The sequence below is a fragment of the Galeopterus variegatus genome, unplaced genomic scaffold, assembly GCF_000696425.1.
Source record: "Galeopterus variegatus unplaced genomic scaffold, G_variegatus-3.0.2 Scaffold146, whole genome shotgun sequence".
Lineage (NCBI taxonomy): Eukaryota > Metazoa > Chordata > Mammalia > Dermoptera > Cynocephalidae > Galeopterus > Galeopterus variegatus.
This window is the reverse complement of record NW_007726257.1, coordinates 329,422-347,866: the sequence shown is the minus strand read 5'-3', so window position 1 is coordinate 347,866 and position 18,445 is coordinate 329,422. Positions and strand designations below refer to the sequence as shown.

Here is an 18,445-nt window from a genome sequence, read left to right as displayed (position 1 = left end):
TTCAACTTTAATAAAAATTTTAATTTCCACGACTCCACAACATGAAATCATTTCTTTAAAAAAAAATTCTACAGAAAAGCCTTAGCTTGACCTCAGACCTTTTCATAATGACATCATCTCTTGATCCTTGTACTAATTATCATTTTATAAAATGTGTTTAACAACAGATGCAGAAAACCCTCCTATAAAATTAATTATACTATATACATTAATAATGTCCTAACAGGAGCATATCAAGCTACCAATATTGGACCCAGTAAATTCTATCTAGAACTTCAGTATCTTACCATTTCTTTACCTTAAAGGTTAAATGATACGAAAAAAATACAAGAAATAAAATATGCAAATTTACATGCCATTCTAAATTATTAGAGGTAATGAAATGGCAAATCAATGAACAAGCAACAGGAAAATCTGGAGAGGCTATCATTAAGGGTAAAAAATAAGAAATGAGATTCTGTGAGTGTAAGAGCATTCGTGGAAAAAAAACCCTATGATTTTAAGATGAGAGGCTGTAAGGTACCAGTTAAAATATAGTTAAGGGATCCAAAAATACAAGAGTATGAAGGCAGCTGCAGGCTGGAGAAGAAACAAACAAGACCTGGCTCATTGTTCAAGCCCCAGGCTACAACAATTCAGGAAAACCAATGTGGGGCAATACAGACTAAGAGATCCTCCTTGGCATCCCTGCCTCTCTTGCCAGGGGAGGAGTGGGGATGAGGATGAGGAGTGGGCATCCTCATGACTACCATGCTAACCTGAGTGAATCATTTAATATACATTCATATCTGCCTCCTGTGAACCAGGCACTGCACATGGTACTGTACAGATGCAGTCTTTGTCTTCAAAAGCTTAGCCTCTTGAAAACACAGACATCTTAACAACTATAACTCAATAACGTATGTGCAATAGTGTAATGAGTGTGCACACACAGCAAAGAACACAAACCTCAGAACTCTACGTCAACAGGCCCAGCTACCGACACAGAGTCCTCTCGCTTGACAAAATGAGCCATGTGTTCATAGGCTCTTCTGATGTATTCATCCAGTGAGCTCACTTTGTAGCCAGAACTGGAAATGTGGACCTGGCGCCTCACTCTTTCTAAGTCAGAGACAACTGTAAAGGGCCAGAAGAGATGGCACCAACAGCCTTCCAAAATCACAAAACAGTGTCATTCTAACAGTTATCTCCACTCTACAAACATAATCCCCATTGTGTTTCTCAGTAACAACAAAATAAAATAGAGCTCAGCTTGGGTGGAGATCAAATCTGAACTCAGAGTTCCTTCCTCATTTCCCTCTTGGCAACATATGTGTAAACAATCTCTTTAGAATGTTACTACCTGAGAATGTTTCTGAAAGTCAGGCAGCATTCTCTCAAAGATGGCGTCTCCTTGAGAAAGGAGAAGCGAACCACAAAACTTATATTCTAACTTTCTATTATAAGAAAAAATATGAATACATATTTGTGAAGTATGCATAAAACAAATGTACTTCACAGGGCCTGGTCTTCTCAAGCCTTGCAGTTTCAAACATTGACCTTGCAAAGGGCAGGAAATCTTCCCCAAGCTATATAGTCTCTGTTGTAAGATAAAAAAAAATTGTAACACAGCAAGGTTGCTGGCTCAAAGACAGACAGTTTACTGACTGATATGTAAAGATACTGGGAAGCCATGTAGGAAGAAGGAATGTTTGCTAAGATCAAGCTTTTGTTGGTGGATCAACTTAACCTCTTGAAAATTGCATTATGGAATGTCTATTGTTAAACTTGTTAAACCATACTTAGAAAAAACCCCACCTATGTTCTCTTCCTGTAACTTCTTGGTCTAGAGAATAAATGCAGGAAGAGAACCCCAATTCGTGGTTAATTTCCCAAATGAAAGGAATGCCTCTATCTTGAGCATTCTGGGAGATTATGCTCAGAATTAATGGGCTTTGAGTAATAGTTGGCGGCTCCATCACTCAGGGGAAAAGGGGTGACAAATCTGTGGGAGGCAAAGAAACACATGTTCAAATGGTTCTACTGTCAAAAATAAGCTACTTGGGGCCGGCCCGGTGGCGCACTGCTACAGTGCGCCGCTTGGGAGCGCGGCGGTGCTCCCGCCGAGGGTTCGGATCCCACATACAGACCGGCCACTCACTGGCTGAGCGAGGTGCGGGAGCAACACCGAGGGTTGCGATCCCATTGCCGGTCCCAGTCCGGTACGGGCGCGACACTGAGGGTTGCGATCCGTTGCCGGTCAGGAAAAAAGACAAAAAGGAAAAAAAAAAAAAATAAGCTACTTGTCTTGTACTTAATATCCCCCCCCCCAAAACAATTGATGTTAAGTTCCAAGTCTAACATACAAGAGTACTTCAAAAAGTTCATGGGCAAACAGTTAAAAGATACTAGGAATCTTTCCATGAACTTTTTGAAGTACCCTTCTGTCCTCATACAAAATCCAGTATGTTTAATATAGAGAGTCCATAAAATTTTTCCCAATTATTCCACTATTCCCTGCTTTATAAAATTATAGATTAGAATAGTGGGTAGAAGAATTTAACCCTTCAGATCAATTGGAGAAAATTCAATACTCTGAGAAAATACTGAGGACTCCCAAGATAAGTACAAATAAGTATATTAAAGGGAACTAAACTTTTAAAGATATATATTTTTTAATTGGTCTAAATCCTCAGATATAAAGGATTTTTACTTCAAAATATAAAATGACCAGATACAGAAATCTGGTTAATCTTATGTGCTAAGTTCCTGATACATCATTATCTGAGCAGTTTTCCAAGAATCAAACAACAATAGTTCCCTCAACATCGAAACCAACTTAATCTGCCTTGAATGACTCAGAAGGCATCTGGGATTCCTTAAATACCTCTTGGTCATTCTTTAAGAAGATAAATGATCAACGTATAGTGGCTAAGCTCAAGTGTCCTTTAGCAGCACACTCCAGTCAATAAACTCCTTGATACACCACCTTTTATTATACTACTGAGCTGCATGGATTCTGCTGAAACTCTGTATATGAAGTACTTTATTTTCATATTTTCAGTAAACTTTACTTATAGTCTTGTAGCTGTTACTTAAATCTTTGTTTTTAGTCCTTTTAGACCACCGTAAAACATTGGAAGTATGATTAAATAAAAAGAGCAAGGCAGAACTTACTGCATAAATCAGTGGTTCAATACTTTCTTTGTACCTCTGTTCCCTCATCAGCAAAATAAAGATGACAGTATCATGTCAAGACATATGATCTTTTGTTGTAAAGCCCTACCTTGTAGAATTGGTATGAGCAACTACCTCACAGGGCTACAACAAAATATCTAGAATAGTGTCTGCCACATAGTAAAAGTTACCAAAATGTTAATTATTGCTATGTGCAATATTGTTGTCATTACATCATCAAGTCAATATGCCGAAGTATGTTATTAACAAAATATACCTATCAATAAGCTGGAGTGGCGGGGGGGACAAAACAAAAATCTTTTTATTTTCATGCTGACCTCACAAATGAGTAATTAATTCACTTTGGATATCATGTCTAAAGAAAGAAAAATAATGGTCACACATTCTGGGCTGATCAGATGATATTTGCAAGTATGTCAACAAAAAAGGGAGCACCCAGAAGGGAAGCTACCAGATAGGGATCTGAGAACCAAGTGACAGAAGGGAATTGTTGGGATTACCTGAGATGCTTCACCTGAAAACAAACTGGAAAGGAGGGGATGGGCAGTGCAAGGGCAAGAGACCATGGTAACTGCAATAAGAGGTTATCGAATAGGAGAGGGAGTAGAACTACCTTGTTATATCAGAGAGTAAAACTAGGATCAATGAATCAAAGCTATAGGAATAAAGACTTCAGCTCACTTATGTATCGTAAGAAGCATCTTATCAGACACTACATATGTCTGAAAGACATATGACATATAGACATTGGAGGAGGAGGGAGTCTGGGGGTCCACAAGGTCTTTTTCAAATCTTAAATTCTAAGTCTCTGAACTAAGAGCCATTTAATGATGACTAGAATTCAAGGTTAAACCAAAGAATACTTTCAAAGAAAATACCAAATAATTTTTAGGACAATTATTTCAGAGAACTACAACAATTAATATTTTCTTTTCGGCAACTACCTTACAAAGGCCTTCTCAATCTTAAAATAACATGTAACTTTAAAATGCAGCTGCAAGTTCCTCCCTTGAAACTTAGATGTATTTTAGATAACATCATATAGACAAAATCCACATCTATTTATTTGAAAGCACTAATAATAATAGTTCAGATCCCAACCAACCTTTTTTAATGATTCCTGGGAAAATGTTTCCAGAGTTGCACCAGGAACATGAGGAACACACTTTCATTTGCTGAGGTCCTGACAATCCAGGCAGAACCTAGAACAGTGTCTGGCACAAAGAAAGGACAGAATAAGTGTCCTCTCTTTCTTCCCTCTCTCTCTCCAAGGAGAATAACAACCCTGCTAATTCCAACACAGCTGGAGAAATAAAGGAGGAAGGAATGAAAAGAGAGGAGGAAGGAAAATGGAGGTACACAGGATGAGTTTAAAATGGCAATAGCCTAAATATACAAATAAACAATGTTTCAGAAAAGCATGCTTCTTTTGTTATGAGATGGTAAGCACACTGGGTAACTTTGTTATTTGTATAAAATTATACTCTAAAACTTTGGAGAAAATAAAATAGTTTTAAACTGAAATAATGTAGAACTGAAGTGAAAACCTCTTTTACAGGAATATATTAACTAGGTTTTCGGAAACAATAGTAACCACAGGAGAAAAAGAATAGAAGGGATAAGCAGTGAGGAAATAAGATAGGGGTAGATGAAGCATAATTATAAATGTAAAGAGATCATTCTATCAGTTTTGATAACTTAATCACAGTTTGGTGTACAACAAAAATGAAATTTAATACAATCCAAAATAGAGTATTTCACCTCCAGCCTAAATTTGAAGCAGAATTTCTGAATTCCCTAATTTCATAGACTGCTACTTTATATCTCTAATAAGGAAAGATTCCATAATATGAATTTTTATATAACAAATCCATTACTATACTGGAAAATCAATTATAATATTTGGTAATTTATAGTCAAATTTCCACAAGTGAAATGGAATTAACAGGAAACAATCTATCCTGGCCAGCACTATTCTACTTTATCTTGTCTCTATTTTTTTTTTTTCTACACTGCTCAGACATCTGTGATATGATTATATTTCACAGGACATATTTCATTCCCCTTGAAATGAACTTTTCTTTTTGTCCTTGTAGTGAACTCCTATTTATCCTTCAAGACTCAGCTTGCCTGTTACCTCCTTGAAATCTTTTCTCACATCATCACTACAGAATTGGAACAACAGCAATCGGGTCAGGATAGGGGTCACATTTTTTTTTTTTCCTTTTTGTCTTTTTTTCGTGTCCGGCAACGGATTGCAACCCTCAGTGTCACGCCCGTACCGGACCGGGACCGGCAACGGGATCGCAACCCTCGGTGTTGCTCCCACACCTCGCTCAGCCAGTGAGCGGGAACCAGTCTGTATGTGGGATCCGAACCCTCAGCGGGAGCGCCACCACGCTCCCAAGCGTGCTATAGTGCGCCACCGGGCCGGCCAGGGTCACATTTTATAAGCTAAAATCCATGTCACTGAGACCCTTAGTTCTACTTCATATTGTACCATAGGCTTGCTAGACTGTCTTTGGTCAAAGGGCACTTGATTCTTACCTTAAAAATAGATATTCAGAACCCCATATTGGCCAGTCACAGGAAAAAAAAAAAAAAAAGAAAGAAAAAAATAGAATGGTTATAAAATGTGAAGTGAGGGTTTCCAGAAAAGCCCTGGACTCCTCAGTAGATGGTATAGAGAGAAAAGCTTCTTATCACTATAACCCTAATGTAACAAACTGCAGCACAATCCCTCAAGGACAAAGTGATATGCTAAAGCAACCCTAATAGGATCCTCAATCCTATTACAATAGAATGAGTTGACTCAAGTAGTTAAATATTCATTGAGTAAAATCTGGATTTAAGCACATGAAACCAAAAGTTCAACTGTGCTTCACCACATACCTTATTCTTACTTGATGTTAACTCATCATTTCATGTGATCTTTAATTCAGCATGAAACATGGCCCAGACTAGCCTATGTTACACGTGTTAAGGGTGAACCAAATATATCATGGCAACCAGAAGTTCACTGCAGTGACTTTTTTTTACCCAAGTCAGTGGCGTACAATTAAAATACTATAGTTAATACTGAGGGCTACACAGCAGGGGGGATGATGACTGTGACAGTCACAGTCACCTGCAACTGCCAGCAAGTTAGCCACCGATGTTACCACATAGAGAGACACATATAGAAAAGCTAAATGGCCCTTTAAGGCCTAAATTTGTAACACCGGGCTCATTATCACCATGTTATAACCAACTAAACTGGCCTGGTTTGAAGTCCTTGGAAGAGGTCATGCTGTGCCTTTTCCTTTCCTCTACAGAAGAGAACTAGGACAATTTGAAAGAAAAAATTCCTATTTTTATATAAAGCATTCCTAACTACAGGGCTCTATCACTTTCCATTTAGTCATTTTACTATCCAAATTCAAAACACTGAACTTCAAAGTGTGCTAAGTAATAAATTGTTTTCATCTTCATTTATCTAATCAATACTTGATAGCTCTATCACTTTCCATTTAGTCATTTTACTATCCAAATTCAAAACACTGAACTTCAAAGTGTACTAAGTAATAAATTGTTTTCATCTTCATTTATCTAATCAATACTTGATAGCATTCAATCTATCTGATGAAAAGTTAAAGAGCAACTCATAATATGCCCTTTTCCACAACTGCTGTATAGTCTTTTTGGTATCACATGCTACATCATTATTTCAGGAATAAGACACCTGAATCAATTCTCTTAATATTTGTAATCTGAACAGAGATTTGTAAAAATAATCATAATTACCTGAATTGCCCATTTTTTAAAAACACACATAGATAATGGTATTGCAGTTATATTTGTAATAAGAGTTCTCATCTTCTTCTAGAGTTACACACATACACACTCACAAATAGTTGTGGGTGAAATAACAGACGTCTGGGCTTTACTTTATAATAATCCAGAGGGAGTGGGGAGAATGTACAGATAAAACATGACTGGCCATGAGCTGATAACTGCAGAAGCTGGGTCACAGATATGAGGGTGTTACTACACTATTATCCTTACTTTAAATATTTGACCTTTTCCATAATGAAAAGTTAAAAACACACATACACACAATACTAAATCACTGATATGAAGCTACTTTTAATCTTCCATGAAATAAAGAAACAGACTTTAAAGTGGGATAATACAGTATCGCAGAAGTGACTAAGAAGTGACTAAATTAAGAATAAGATTTCTAAAGTAAAAATCAGACTGGTTATAGATTCACATTAAAAACTAACATTGAAAAGAATACACAGGATAACTCAACATGTCTAAAACGAATACACTCTAAAGTGAGCCAAAGATGAATGGCTAGGTCAGCATTTCTATGCTACTCCTATTTTTGATAGGAGCTCTTCTGTAATTCCTGTTCTTCCCTCAGCTACCACCCTCAGCCTTTTTACTTTACTGCCCCTCTAAACACTTTGAGAACATGCTAATACACGCACCCATGTTGAACAAACAGAACCCTTTTTTACACTGTGTAATAGGATGTTTACTGAATTTTTAAAGCATGCCGTGCATTAATATCTTAGGGATGACTTTACAACCAATATTGTAATCCTCCCAAAGGAGTTCCTCCACAATATCTACCACTAACACACACCCAAAATAAAAATTCTGAAGGGACTGCCTTGATATTATTACTTTTGACAAGCAATATATGTAATATAATAATATATAATATATAATAAGTGCTAAGACTAAGCTTAAAAATAATAAGTATATAAGAGCCTATCTTGTTATGACACATCTAATTAATAAACTTTTACAACGTTTCCCAAAACAAAACAAAACAAATTAGAACAAGGATTAACATTTCTCTAGTAGCTAAAATCCAGAAGCATAAACTGAAGATAAAAAGTCTTTCCTTTTAAACTACTTATCTAATTCATTTTAATTTAAAAATAATTGAACTTTGGTTCTTTTTATCCTGCTACCCTGACTGGGGTGGGGATGGTCCTTAAAAAGCAGAAATTCAGGTTATTTCTTTCCATTGTTGGTTTGTTTTTCTTTTAGATTCTTATCAAAATGAATCCTCATTTAAACATCAGGATGTAAAGACAATCCATTCTGTGAATGTTTTGTTTCTGAATATGAAGAAAAGAAAAGAAAAAGAAACTAAGTGTTTCCATAGTAACCCTGAGTGTGACTAAATTGTATAACTTCCTAATACCGACACATGAGGAAGAACAGACAACAACTGAAAGGGGAAGCTGAAAGCAGGATGGGCTTAGAACAGTCAGCCTTGTCCATTACAAACTCCCCATAGCACCGATAGTATTCCCAAGAGGACCAAGATTGTCACCCTGTTTCAGCAGCCCCAACCTACTCTCCTCTCCCAGGTTCCTAGACTAAAGGAAAAAACTGTCACAAGATTATCTCAACATAGAAAGTTTAAAGGGTGTGACCATATCTTATATAACATTCATACCTAAATAAGGAGTTCCTTCACTTATTTCTTCTATAATATCTAACCTCTTTAGTCAGCCCCTTACAACTCACATGCCCTTTAATTCACTAACTGTAACAACTTCTAAAAGTTTTTGAAATATATATCTGGTTTTTAAAATTGGAAAAAGGAAAGACACTATATTTAAAATCTGCATTTACTGTAGGGAACAGGGGGTATAATCACAATTTGTGATAATGGGCATGCTGCCAGTATGGATCTGGCCATCACATCTTAGGCACCAGTCAACACTTGTTCACAATTTGTTCTGTACCCCATGCATAGTCATAACCAATAAAAATAAATAAATAAAATAAAATACAAAAAAGATAAAAAATAAAAAGATTAAAATCTGCATTTGTTAAAATATTTTGCTCTGTGTTTCCCACCCCTAACTATTCAGGAGGAACTCTTCATTCTCCCATATGTCTGCCATCCTTAATCACTTTCCTCAAAAGGCTGCTGTGGTTGTTAGCAGCAAAAGGTAACTTGCTCAGGTAAACTGAGCACATGTATGTCATTAGCTGATGCAAATAAACATGTAAATAGATAATGCTTTAAAACACTGACTAATCAATGATGGCAAGAATGATGAACATAAAATTATTTTATTTGTTTAGTCAAAATTTAGTCAGTCATTCACACACACACAGACACACCTCTACTTGTTTACTTAGTATGTGCCAGTATAAGTTCATTACACAAGTATCTCATTACAAGCCCTAAATGGTAAGAACTGTTATTCCCTTTATCAGATTTTTAAAAGCTTAGAATTTAGAAATTTGGACAGCCACATAGCCAGTAAATGTACTCAAACTCTTTACCCACACATTATGTAGCTTCTCCAAACATTCAAAGCCTTTCTGAAGGGAAAAGAGGTTAAGGTTCTTATTCTAATTAATTCTAGTTAATACTAAGGTAATCTAAGGTAATTAAATTAAAGCTCCTCCTCCCTCCTGGAAATACACTTGTTTTAAGTATAAAATGTATGCCATATATGGATATGTTGTGTATGGATGTGTATGTGAATTATCTTCTCCATAGAGCTACAATACTCAGTACTCATGTATCAAATGCTTTCTAATGGCAATACAACAATCAGTAGCCGAGTCATGTGCTATCATATCACAATTCTCCCTCCATCTTCTAAATTCTCCCATTAAAGAGGTCTGATCTGTTCGTGAATCTGTTCGTGGTTTGAATAATCAAAGTGAGAGCCTTGCTGTAGATATACTATACTATTAGACCATGGAGATAGCATTATTAGAAAACCAGGAATATAGCAAAGAGTAATAACCAAGCTAATATTTGACATTTATGATCACTAGCAATACGTTAGAAATCAACATTTTTCAAACCCTATTTAAGAGAGAATTCATAACCTACCACTTGAGCTTCCTCTCTGCCCTCTCTTGGAACAGAAGCTCTTTGAACTCAAGAACTGTATTTCACAAGTTTTAAAGAGGCTTGCTAATTAGTACTATGGTTTCTGATTGAATTACTGGGAAGATTGTAGCTTCAAAGTAAAAACCTAGAAGTCATTCTTTATTTCTCCCTTTTCCTCATGCCCTATATGTAATTTATCAGCAATCCTGTCACTCAATCTCCAAAACACAACCCCAAACACATCTATCCATGTCTCTCCACTTCCACTGCAAAACCACCCTCACTTCCTGCCAACATCAACCACGAAAGCATCTTGATGGTCAGGCCTGCCTGCTTCTGTTCTTACCCTCTACAATCCATTCACCACCCAACAGCCACTGTCAGATCATGTAACTTTCAACAAGAAAACTCTTTAATTGCTTGTCAATATATTAATAATAAAATCCAAACTCTTTACTTTGCTCTGTAACATAAGACCCCTTCCTGCTCCAACGTCCCATCCTGTAACACTCCCTCATCGTAGTCTTAGGGCCTTAGTACTGTCTTCAACCTCTGCCTGGAAAGCTCCTCCCACCAGATCTTTGAATACTCAGATACTTCTTTCACTGAAGTTGAGGTTTAAATGTCCCCTCCTCAGAAAGCATTATCCCTCCCCCACCATTCTGTCTCACCATTCTCATGTCACCTCATATCATACCACTAAAATTACTTGCTATTTTCTTTCTTGTCTGTTCACTTATTTATCCTCTGTCTCATCAGAGTGAGCCCTACCAAGAGAGAATTGAACTTGTCTTTGCTGAAACACAGACCTGACATACAGAAGGTCCTTAGTAAATGCCTGCTGGATTTAGAACTTTAACTTACCAAAAAACTAGTGAAATCCAAATAAAGTCTGGAGGTTAGTTCAGAATAATGTACTAATGTTGGTTTTTTAGTTTTGTCAAATGTACCATGGTAATATGTTTGGGAAAGTGAATGAGGGGTATATAAGAACTCTCCATGCTATCCTTGCAACTTTTCTGTAAATATAAAATTCTTTCAAAATGATTAAAAAGTTAATAAGTAAATAAAAAATTTATTTTAAAAACATCAGCATCTCCATATAGGAAGAAATGTGCTTCACTTTTACCATAGTTTGGCATTTTATTCTGAGTAAAGCAGAGTAATAGGCAACTGACCTATTTGCTTTGAATCTATGCAACCACTTAAATATAAATACATATAAAAGCACAATTAAAAGTACAACCACTTACATAAAAAAGCACAATAGTACCTAATACTTGTCTCCTCACATTTGCAACCATACCAGTAATTTTAAATCAGCAAGACAGATGTACTTATCTCCTCTAATATCAAATTAATTCTACATGCAGGTCTGAAGGAAAAGTGTTATCTTTCCCATCTTCTTCCCCCAGGGGTTCCGCCCTATACATTTAGAATCTCCACTTGGTCGGGAGAAATCTCCTAAATCCTATCAGCGGAAACTCTGCCCATTGCTTCTTCTCTAGGAGGAAAAGAAACTAATGCTCCTACATGATACCACATAATCAGAGATCAGCTTTTACCTGATAATTCAAATGTGGCCAGTATGTCAAAAAGACTCTCTAGGGCCGGCCCGGTGGCGCACTGCGCTAGTGCGCCGCTTGGGAAGCGCGGAGGTGCTCCCGCCGAGGGTTCGGATCCCACATACAGACCGGTTCCCGCTCACTGGCTGAGCGAGGCGCGGGGGCAACACCGAGGGTTGCGATCCCGTTGCCGGTCCTGGTCCGGTACGGGGGCAACACTGAGGGTTGTGATCCGTTGCCGGACACGGAAAAAAGACTCTCTAGATACTATTTTCTAATTTTCTGTTAAGTGTCTCACAAAGTTATTCCTTTACTCATGGACTTGACAAATAATTACATCACACAGAAGTCTAAATCACACTGAATTTGGATAACAAACTGGATTATAAATTCAAAAATATGAAAGCAAATTTGGTTGTAATGCTCTTACACCCTAGAGAGGTTTCATCATTTCAGAAACACATCCAAAACCAAGGCACGACGTATTGCAATCCACCTCTTCATTTCACATGTAATTCTATAAATGAGATGTAAAAACCTCACACATAGTACTTGAAATATTAGCATTTATTTATCTTACTTTATCATGTTATTCTGGTTTCTATCACACACACACACACACAAAGGTATATTATTTCACAGGACACAGTGATCTTGTTTAATCAGGAGAATATAAAATGGTCACCATAAGATGGAAAAAATTAAACCACTCAAAAGGCAGAATAAAAGTAAAATGGAGATGGCACAAGATTAGACTGTTCATATGAAAAAATAGTCAGAGGAAGGGGAAATTCATAACAATTCTCTGGGCATTTTGTGGTTTTGTAGTTGTCTTACTCTGGGCCAGTCCCTTAAATATTCTCAATCTTACGTTTTTTACCTATAACATTAAGATAGTAATGCCAGTCTACCCACTGAATTTTTCTTTAAGTATAAACAAAACCTGGCAAATAAAAAACAATTTTTTAAAAGCTACTTTTCAGCCAAAATTAACTTTTAAAAAACTAAAAATTGCTGACAACTGGCAGCAACTGGGGGGGAAAAAGTGTGTGTATAACTGTATTTTGGAGCACGGTAAAGCAGAAAGCAACTTTCAGATGGCTAGATTCCTGAGTAAGTGCTTGCTTACCTTGGAGACTTGTCGCAGCCACCGTAAGTACTCTGTGAAAGTATCAAAGCAAATGTAGTAAGTCTGGCTTTGAGGTCCAGAGGAGCTAAATGCTAAACAGTGCTGGTGCTTTTTCACTTCTTCTACCTATAAAAGCAAGCAAAGAGAGAGGCAAAAACAAGTAAGACACAGAACCACTGACATAGTTCACTAACTATACCTTGGATCAGTGAGCCTGCACAGATTTGCATTTTTCCCTATATATGTTCCTCTTATTAGCTAAAACAACATCCCTGCATCTGACTAACCAATTTGAACTACAAGGAAACCAAAAAAGGGGAGTTTTATCTTCATGAGATTTCCCCACCACAGTGAAATTCTCTTCTTCCTGTTTAAAAATGGTCTAGACTCTCTTATTCTATGCCTTTACAATAGGGTGCTGGGGTTCTTACTTCCTCTTAGGATTTTTACTTAAGCCTTTACTTAAGGGACTTTTGTATTACTCTGAATAACAAGGTTTTTTTGGGAGGGCAGCTGACTGGTAAGGGATCCAAACCCCCGACCTTGGTGCTATAACACCACGCTCTAACCAACTGACCTAAGCAGCCAGTCCCTACAAGTTTTACAAAAACAAGGTCTTCAAGTATGTTAAATAAGTTTTTAAAAATTTAATGTGAAACAGATTAGCTTGAAATAAAACCCTACCATGGGAATTTTTAAGTCCGAATAATGCAGTCATATAGTCAAATCAAATTTCCACTCTTAAAAGGAGGAAAAATCCAAAGTAATGTGATATTATACAAAGTCCTATATTTATTTCATTTACAAAAATAACCACAAGCCAAGTCACAAAGAAAGTATAAAAAGTTTTCAAAAAGGTCAGTAACATAGTCAGTAACACAGACTATGTTCTTGGACCAAAATGCAATTAAATTAAAAGTCAATAATAAGGGGCTGGCCCGGTGGCGCACTGCGCTAGTGCGCCGCTTGGGAAGCGTGGAGGCGCTCCCGCCGAGGGTTCGGATCCCACATACAGACCGGTTCCCGCTCACTGGCTGAGCGAGGCGCAGGGGCAACACCGAGGGTTGTGATCCCGTTGCCGGTCCCGGTCCGGTACGGGGGCGACACTGAGGGTTGCGATCCGTTGCCGGACACGGAAAAAGACCAAAAAAAAAAAGAGTCAATAATAAAAAATCAATTTCAAATCCATGTATGTTTAGGAAATTAATAACACATTTCTAGATTACATGCTTTTAAACTACACACTTCTAAACTCATAGGTGAAAAGAGAAATAATTAAAATTTTAAAATTCATAGTACTAAACAATTATAAAAATACTATATATAAAAATCTGTGGAATGAAATAAAAGTAGAAATCTAGAGGCAAATTTGTGTTTTTAAATACTTATATTGAAAAAGAAGGCAAAAAATTAATTTGATCAGCATATATCTTAAGAACTTGGGGGAAAAAAATCAAAAACAAAAAAACCAAATAAACTCAAAGTAGGATGAAGGCAATGATAAAAAAGCAGAAATTAGTGAAATAAAAACCAACATAAAACAGAGAATATCCGCAAAGAAAAACACTAGTTCTTTGAAAAGTCTATTAATAAAATTGATAAATCCTCTGGCAAATCCTATCAAGAAAAGAGAAGATGCTTATGAATAATGTTAGCAACGAAAAGGTGGACATGGCTATACATTCACCAGAGATTAAAAAGAATATTACAATTTTGTTGCACATTCTTAGGAAAAATATATTTTACCAACATTAAATCAAGAAAAAAAACAGAAAGCCCAAATTGTCTTATAACCATTTAAGACATAGAATTTATATATCTTTTTAATTTCTCAAGAAAATATTAGGCCCATATGGTTTTACAGGTAACTTTTACTGAAGTTTCATGAAACGGATCATTCCAAACTCATCTGCCAAACAAACAAAAATGAATTAAAACACACCAACCTATTCTGTGAGGCCAGTATAACTAAAATCAGATCAGAACAGTAAAAGAAATGAAAATTACAGGCAACCTCAGTCATGAAGACTTATCTTTAACAAAATGTTGCATCAAAATCCAATAATATAGAAAAAATACATCAAGAACAAGTTAGATTTGCCTCAGGTAAGGAAAGATGGTTTAACATTATTAGAACTATAGAACCATTAATCACATTAACAGATTAGAGAAGAAAACCATATGATCATCCCCACAGTTGCAGAAAAAGCAGTTAACATTCACCACCCATTCGATATTCAAGATAAAAACTTTCAGTAAGCTAAGAACTCAAATAATTCACTTAAGCTGACCAAGGATATTTAGCAAACATCTAAGGCAAACTTCAGTGGTAATCATGAGATATTACTCTCAAGATAAGACAAGTATCTACCATTTCTATTTAACATTGTACTAGAGTCCTGGCCATTACAACAAGACAAAGAAAAGAAAAGGAAGAAAGAAAATTACCATTATCTGAATAAGATATGATTAGCTACATAGTAAACTCAAAAGAATCTATGGGCATCATATTGGAATAAACCAGAAAATTTAGCAAGATGGCATGATATAAGATCAATACTCAAAAATCAACAGTATTTCTATTTAAAATAATCTATATTAACAAAAATCAGGTAAATGGTTTCTCGGGGATGAAAAGGAACAGGAAGGGGTGGGAGGAAAGGAATACAAAGGAACACAAGGAAACTTTTGGGGGTGATGGATATGTTCTCTATCCTGACTGTGATGATGATTTAATGGGTGTATATGGCTATAAAACTGTATTCATGGGAGCATATGGTTACTGAATTGTTATTAAAATGTGCAGTTTATTGTTGCCAATTATACTTCAATAAAGCGTTGTTGAAGACGTACAGAAACAAAAACACTTGTATACTCACACAAGTATAAAATGGTACGACCTTGGAAAACAATTTGATATCACTTTGTATATGCTCCAGAGCCCAATAACTGCACTCTTACCTAAGTATGTACCCAAGAGAGGTATTGCTTAAGGAGGTCATTATAGGAATTCCAGATTGAATAGTTACTCATTGTGCACTGTGAAGGACTGTCTAACACTGTACATGATATTTCATTCTCTAAGCCCCTGCCCTTTAAATACCAAGAGTGTCCTCTTGCAGCAAAGATGTTGGTACACACCAAGCACTCCATCTACTTCTCCACATTTCCCAAACCCCTTGCAATTAAGGTGGAGTCATGTGACTAGTTCTGGCCTATGAGCTGTGGGCAGAAGTGGCATGTGTCACTACTGCATCTGAAAATACAAGAGCCAGTGAATGACCTCTTTCCCTGCCAAAGCAACAAAGGAAGGCTGCAGGTCCCGAATGTTAAATTACAAAAGAGCAGAGCCTCCATCAGGCTGGGTCTCTGCACAACTGTGTGAAAAAAGAAATGCCCACACCCTGAAGCCCACCAATTCATACTGGACACACAATGTGAGTGAGAAATAACTGTTTGGTAAGTCACTGAGATTTGGGGGGGGATCTGTTACCATGGCATAACTTAAGCCTCTATTAACTGATATACTGACTGTTCAATCATTTGACCCTCAAAACACTACTAAATATTGCCAAATGTCCCTCAGTCACAGTAACTCTAGTTTCAAACTACTGCCCTAGAAAGAATACTTGCATATCAGGAGGTATATCAACATAAGACTATGTCAGCAGCATTGTTTATAACAACAAAAAACTGGAAGCAATACAAATGTCCTTGGTAGGAAAATTGCTTAAGAAATTATGGAATGTTTACAGAGTAGAACATTACATAGAAATGAAAACCACATAAGCAACATGGAATATTATTATGAAACATAATATCAAGTGAAAAACTTCAACCACAGAAGACCACATGCAGTACAATACTATTTTTTTTTCCTTTTTGTCTTTTTTACTGACCGGTAACAGGATCGCAACCCTTGGTGTTGCGCCCACACCACGCTCAGCCAGTGAGCGGGAACCGGTCTCCACATGGGATCCGAACCCTCGGTGGGCGGCGCTCCCAAGCGGCGCAATCTCCAGTGTGCCACCGGGCCGGCCCACAATACCATTTTTATACAGATAAAAACAAGCAAAATATCAACAAGCATGATAAAACTTATTTCAAAAAAGGATGAAATGAATACACATTCTAGGACAGTAGATACCTCAGGAGTTAGGGGAGGCAATGGAGCAAGCAGATGTGAAGAGAATACAGGTAAAAGAAACACTGGTATTGGACACACTGCTAGAGTTCCTAAACAGAGCAGTAGGTTAACAGTTATCCAAAGTGGTATGCTTCATAATTTAACAAATACTGAGTAAAGTATTAATCAAAATACATTATTATCTAAAAAATGTATGTCAAATTCTAAAGGATATAAATAAAACTGTACAATAAGTAAAAATGTATCCATTAAACAGATATTTTCCAATAAATTTTAAGAGATTTATTTAACAAAGCCATTTATTATTTGAAAATGCACTAGAAATATATCAATTTGATACTGTAGCAATTATAGCTAGGTTATGACAGATCTATCTCACACCTTATTTCTAGCTCTTTTATATATACATATTCATTTAAAAAAAAAAAAAACCTTCCATTTACTCTCAGTTTTTCCTTAAAAAAGGAACAGAATAAAAAAAGGAATACACAGGGGCTGGCCCAGTGGCGCACTGCTGCAGTGCTCCGCTTGGGAGCGCAGCGCCGCTCCCACCGAGGGTTCGGATCCCACAAACAGACCAGCGGCTCACTGGCTGAGCGAGGTGCGGACGCAACACCGAGGGTTGCGATCCCGTTGCCGGTCCCAGCCGGTACGGGCGCGACACTGAGGGTTGCAATCCGTTGCCAGACACGAAAAAAGACAAAAAGGAAGAAAAAAAAAAAAGGAATACACAAACATTAATGAAAGCTCATATCACAAAAAGTGAATTATTTTTCCATAAGTTGGTCAACAGGTTTTTAAAGACTCAATTTTTCGATGTACTCAATTATTTCTAAAGGCATAACACAAAACCGGTTTTGCAAGGTTTGCTTGTGAAAAGAGGAAGCTATTAACTTTCAATTCACTCAATGGTAAAAGTCCATCCAATAACCTGGAAAACAGGGCAAGTCTCCAGTTCTGAATGAAAATGCTAATTATAACTGGATCTTCTGACCTTATCTAAACATTCCATGTGATTACCTGCCTCTGCCTCTCTCAGCATAATAATCTTTCTATCTACTTCACATATCAAAAGATTTTTCACCCTTCAAGTTCTATCATCACTGCTACCTCTTTCATTCCAAAATTCTCTGTTCCCCATACAAAATGTAATCTTTCCTTCTACTAATTTCCCAAGGTACTTTTCTGTACCTCTCTTAGAGCAGATGTTGTTGTGTCCATCCTTCATCTCCTGATACTAAATTACAAACTATTCAAAGGCATGAATGGTGACTTACCATCTTGGTATTTCTGGGGCAAAGGATATTGAATAAATAGTTATATTAGATTTGCCTATGCAAACACCCAGCATCATACAGAAGAAATAGATTGTTGACCTAACAAAGCATCAAACATCAAATATGCTTTTTATTGATGACCTGTGGGGGTACTACTGATGACTAATTTTTGAATAAGCCATCCAAAGGACAAAATATTAAGTAATAAGTATCAATCACTAACTCTTTAATGCTTAGACAAAAGTTAAGGAGCAATGGTTTCAAAATAGATGAATGAAATACATC

General features: G+C 36.7%; 1 protein-coding gene across 1 annotated transcript in view; it reads right to left on the bottom strand.

Annotated features, from left to right (window-relative positions):
- The window catches only part of PHLPP1 (PH domain and leucine rich repeat protein phosphatase 1), a 214,656-nt gene that overhangs the window by 88,791 nt on the left and 107,420 nt on the right, over nucleotides 1-18,445 (bottom strand). Inside the window, exon 3 of the mRNA XM_008591231.1 lies at nucleotides 12,737-12,862. Coding sequence (XP_008589453.1) covers nucleotides 12,737-12,862 — 126 coding nt within the window. The remainder of the gene's footprint in view (nucleotides 1-12,736; nucleotides 12,863-18,445) is intronic.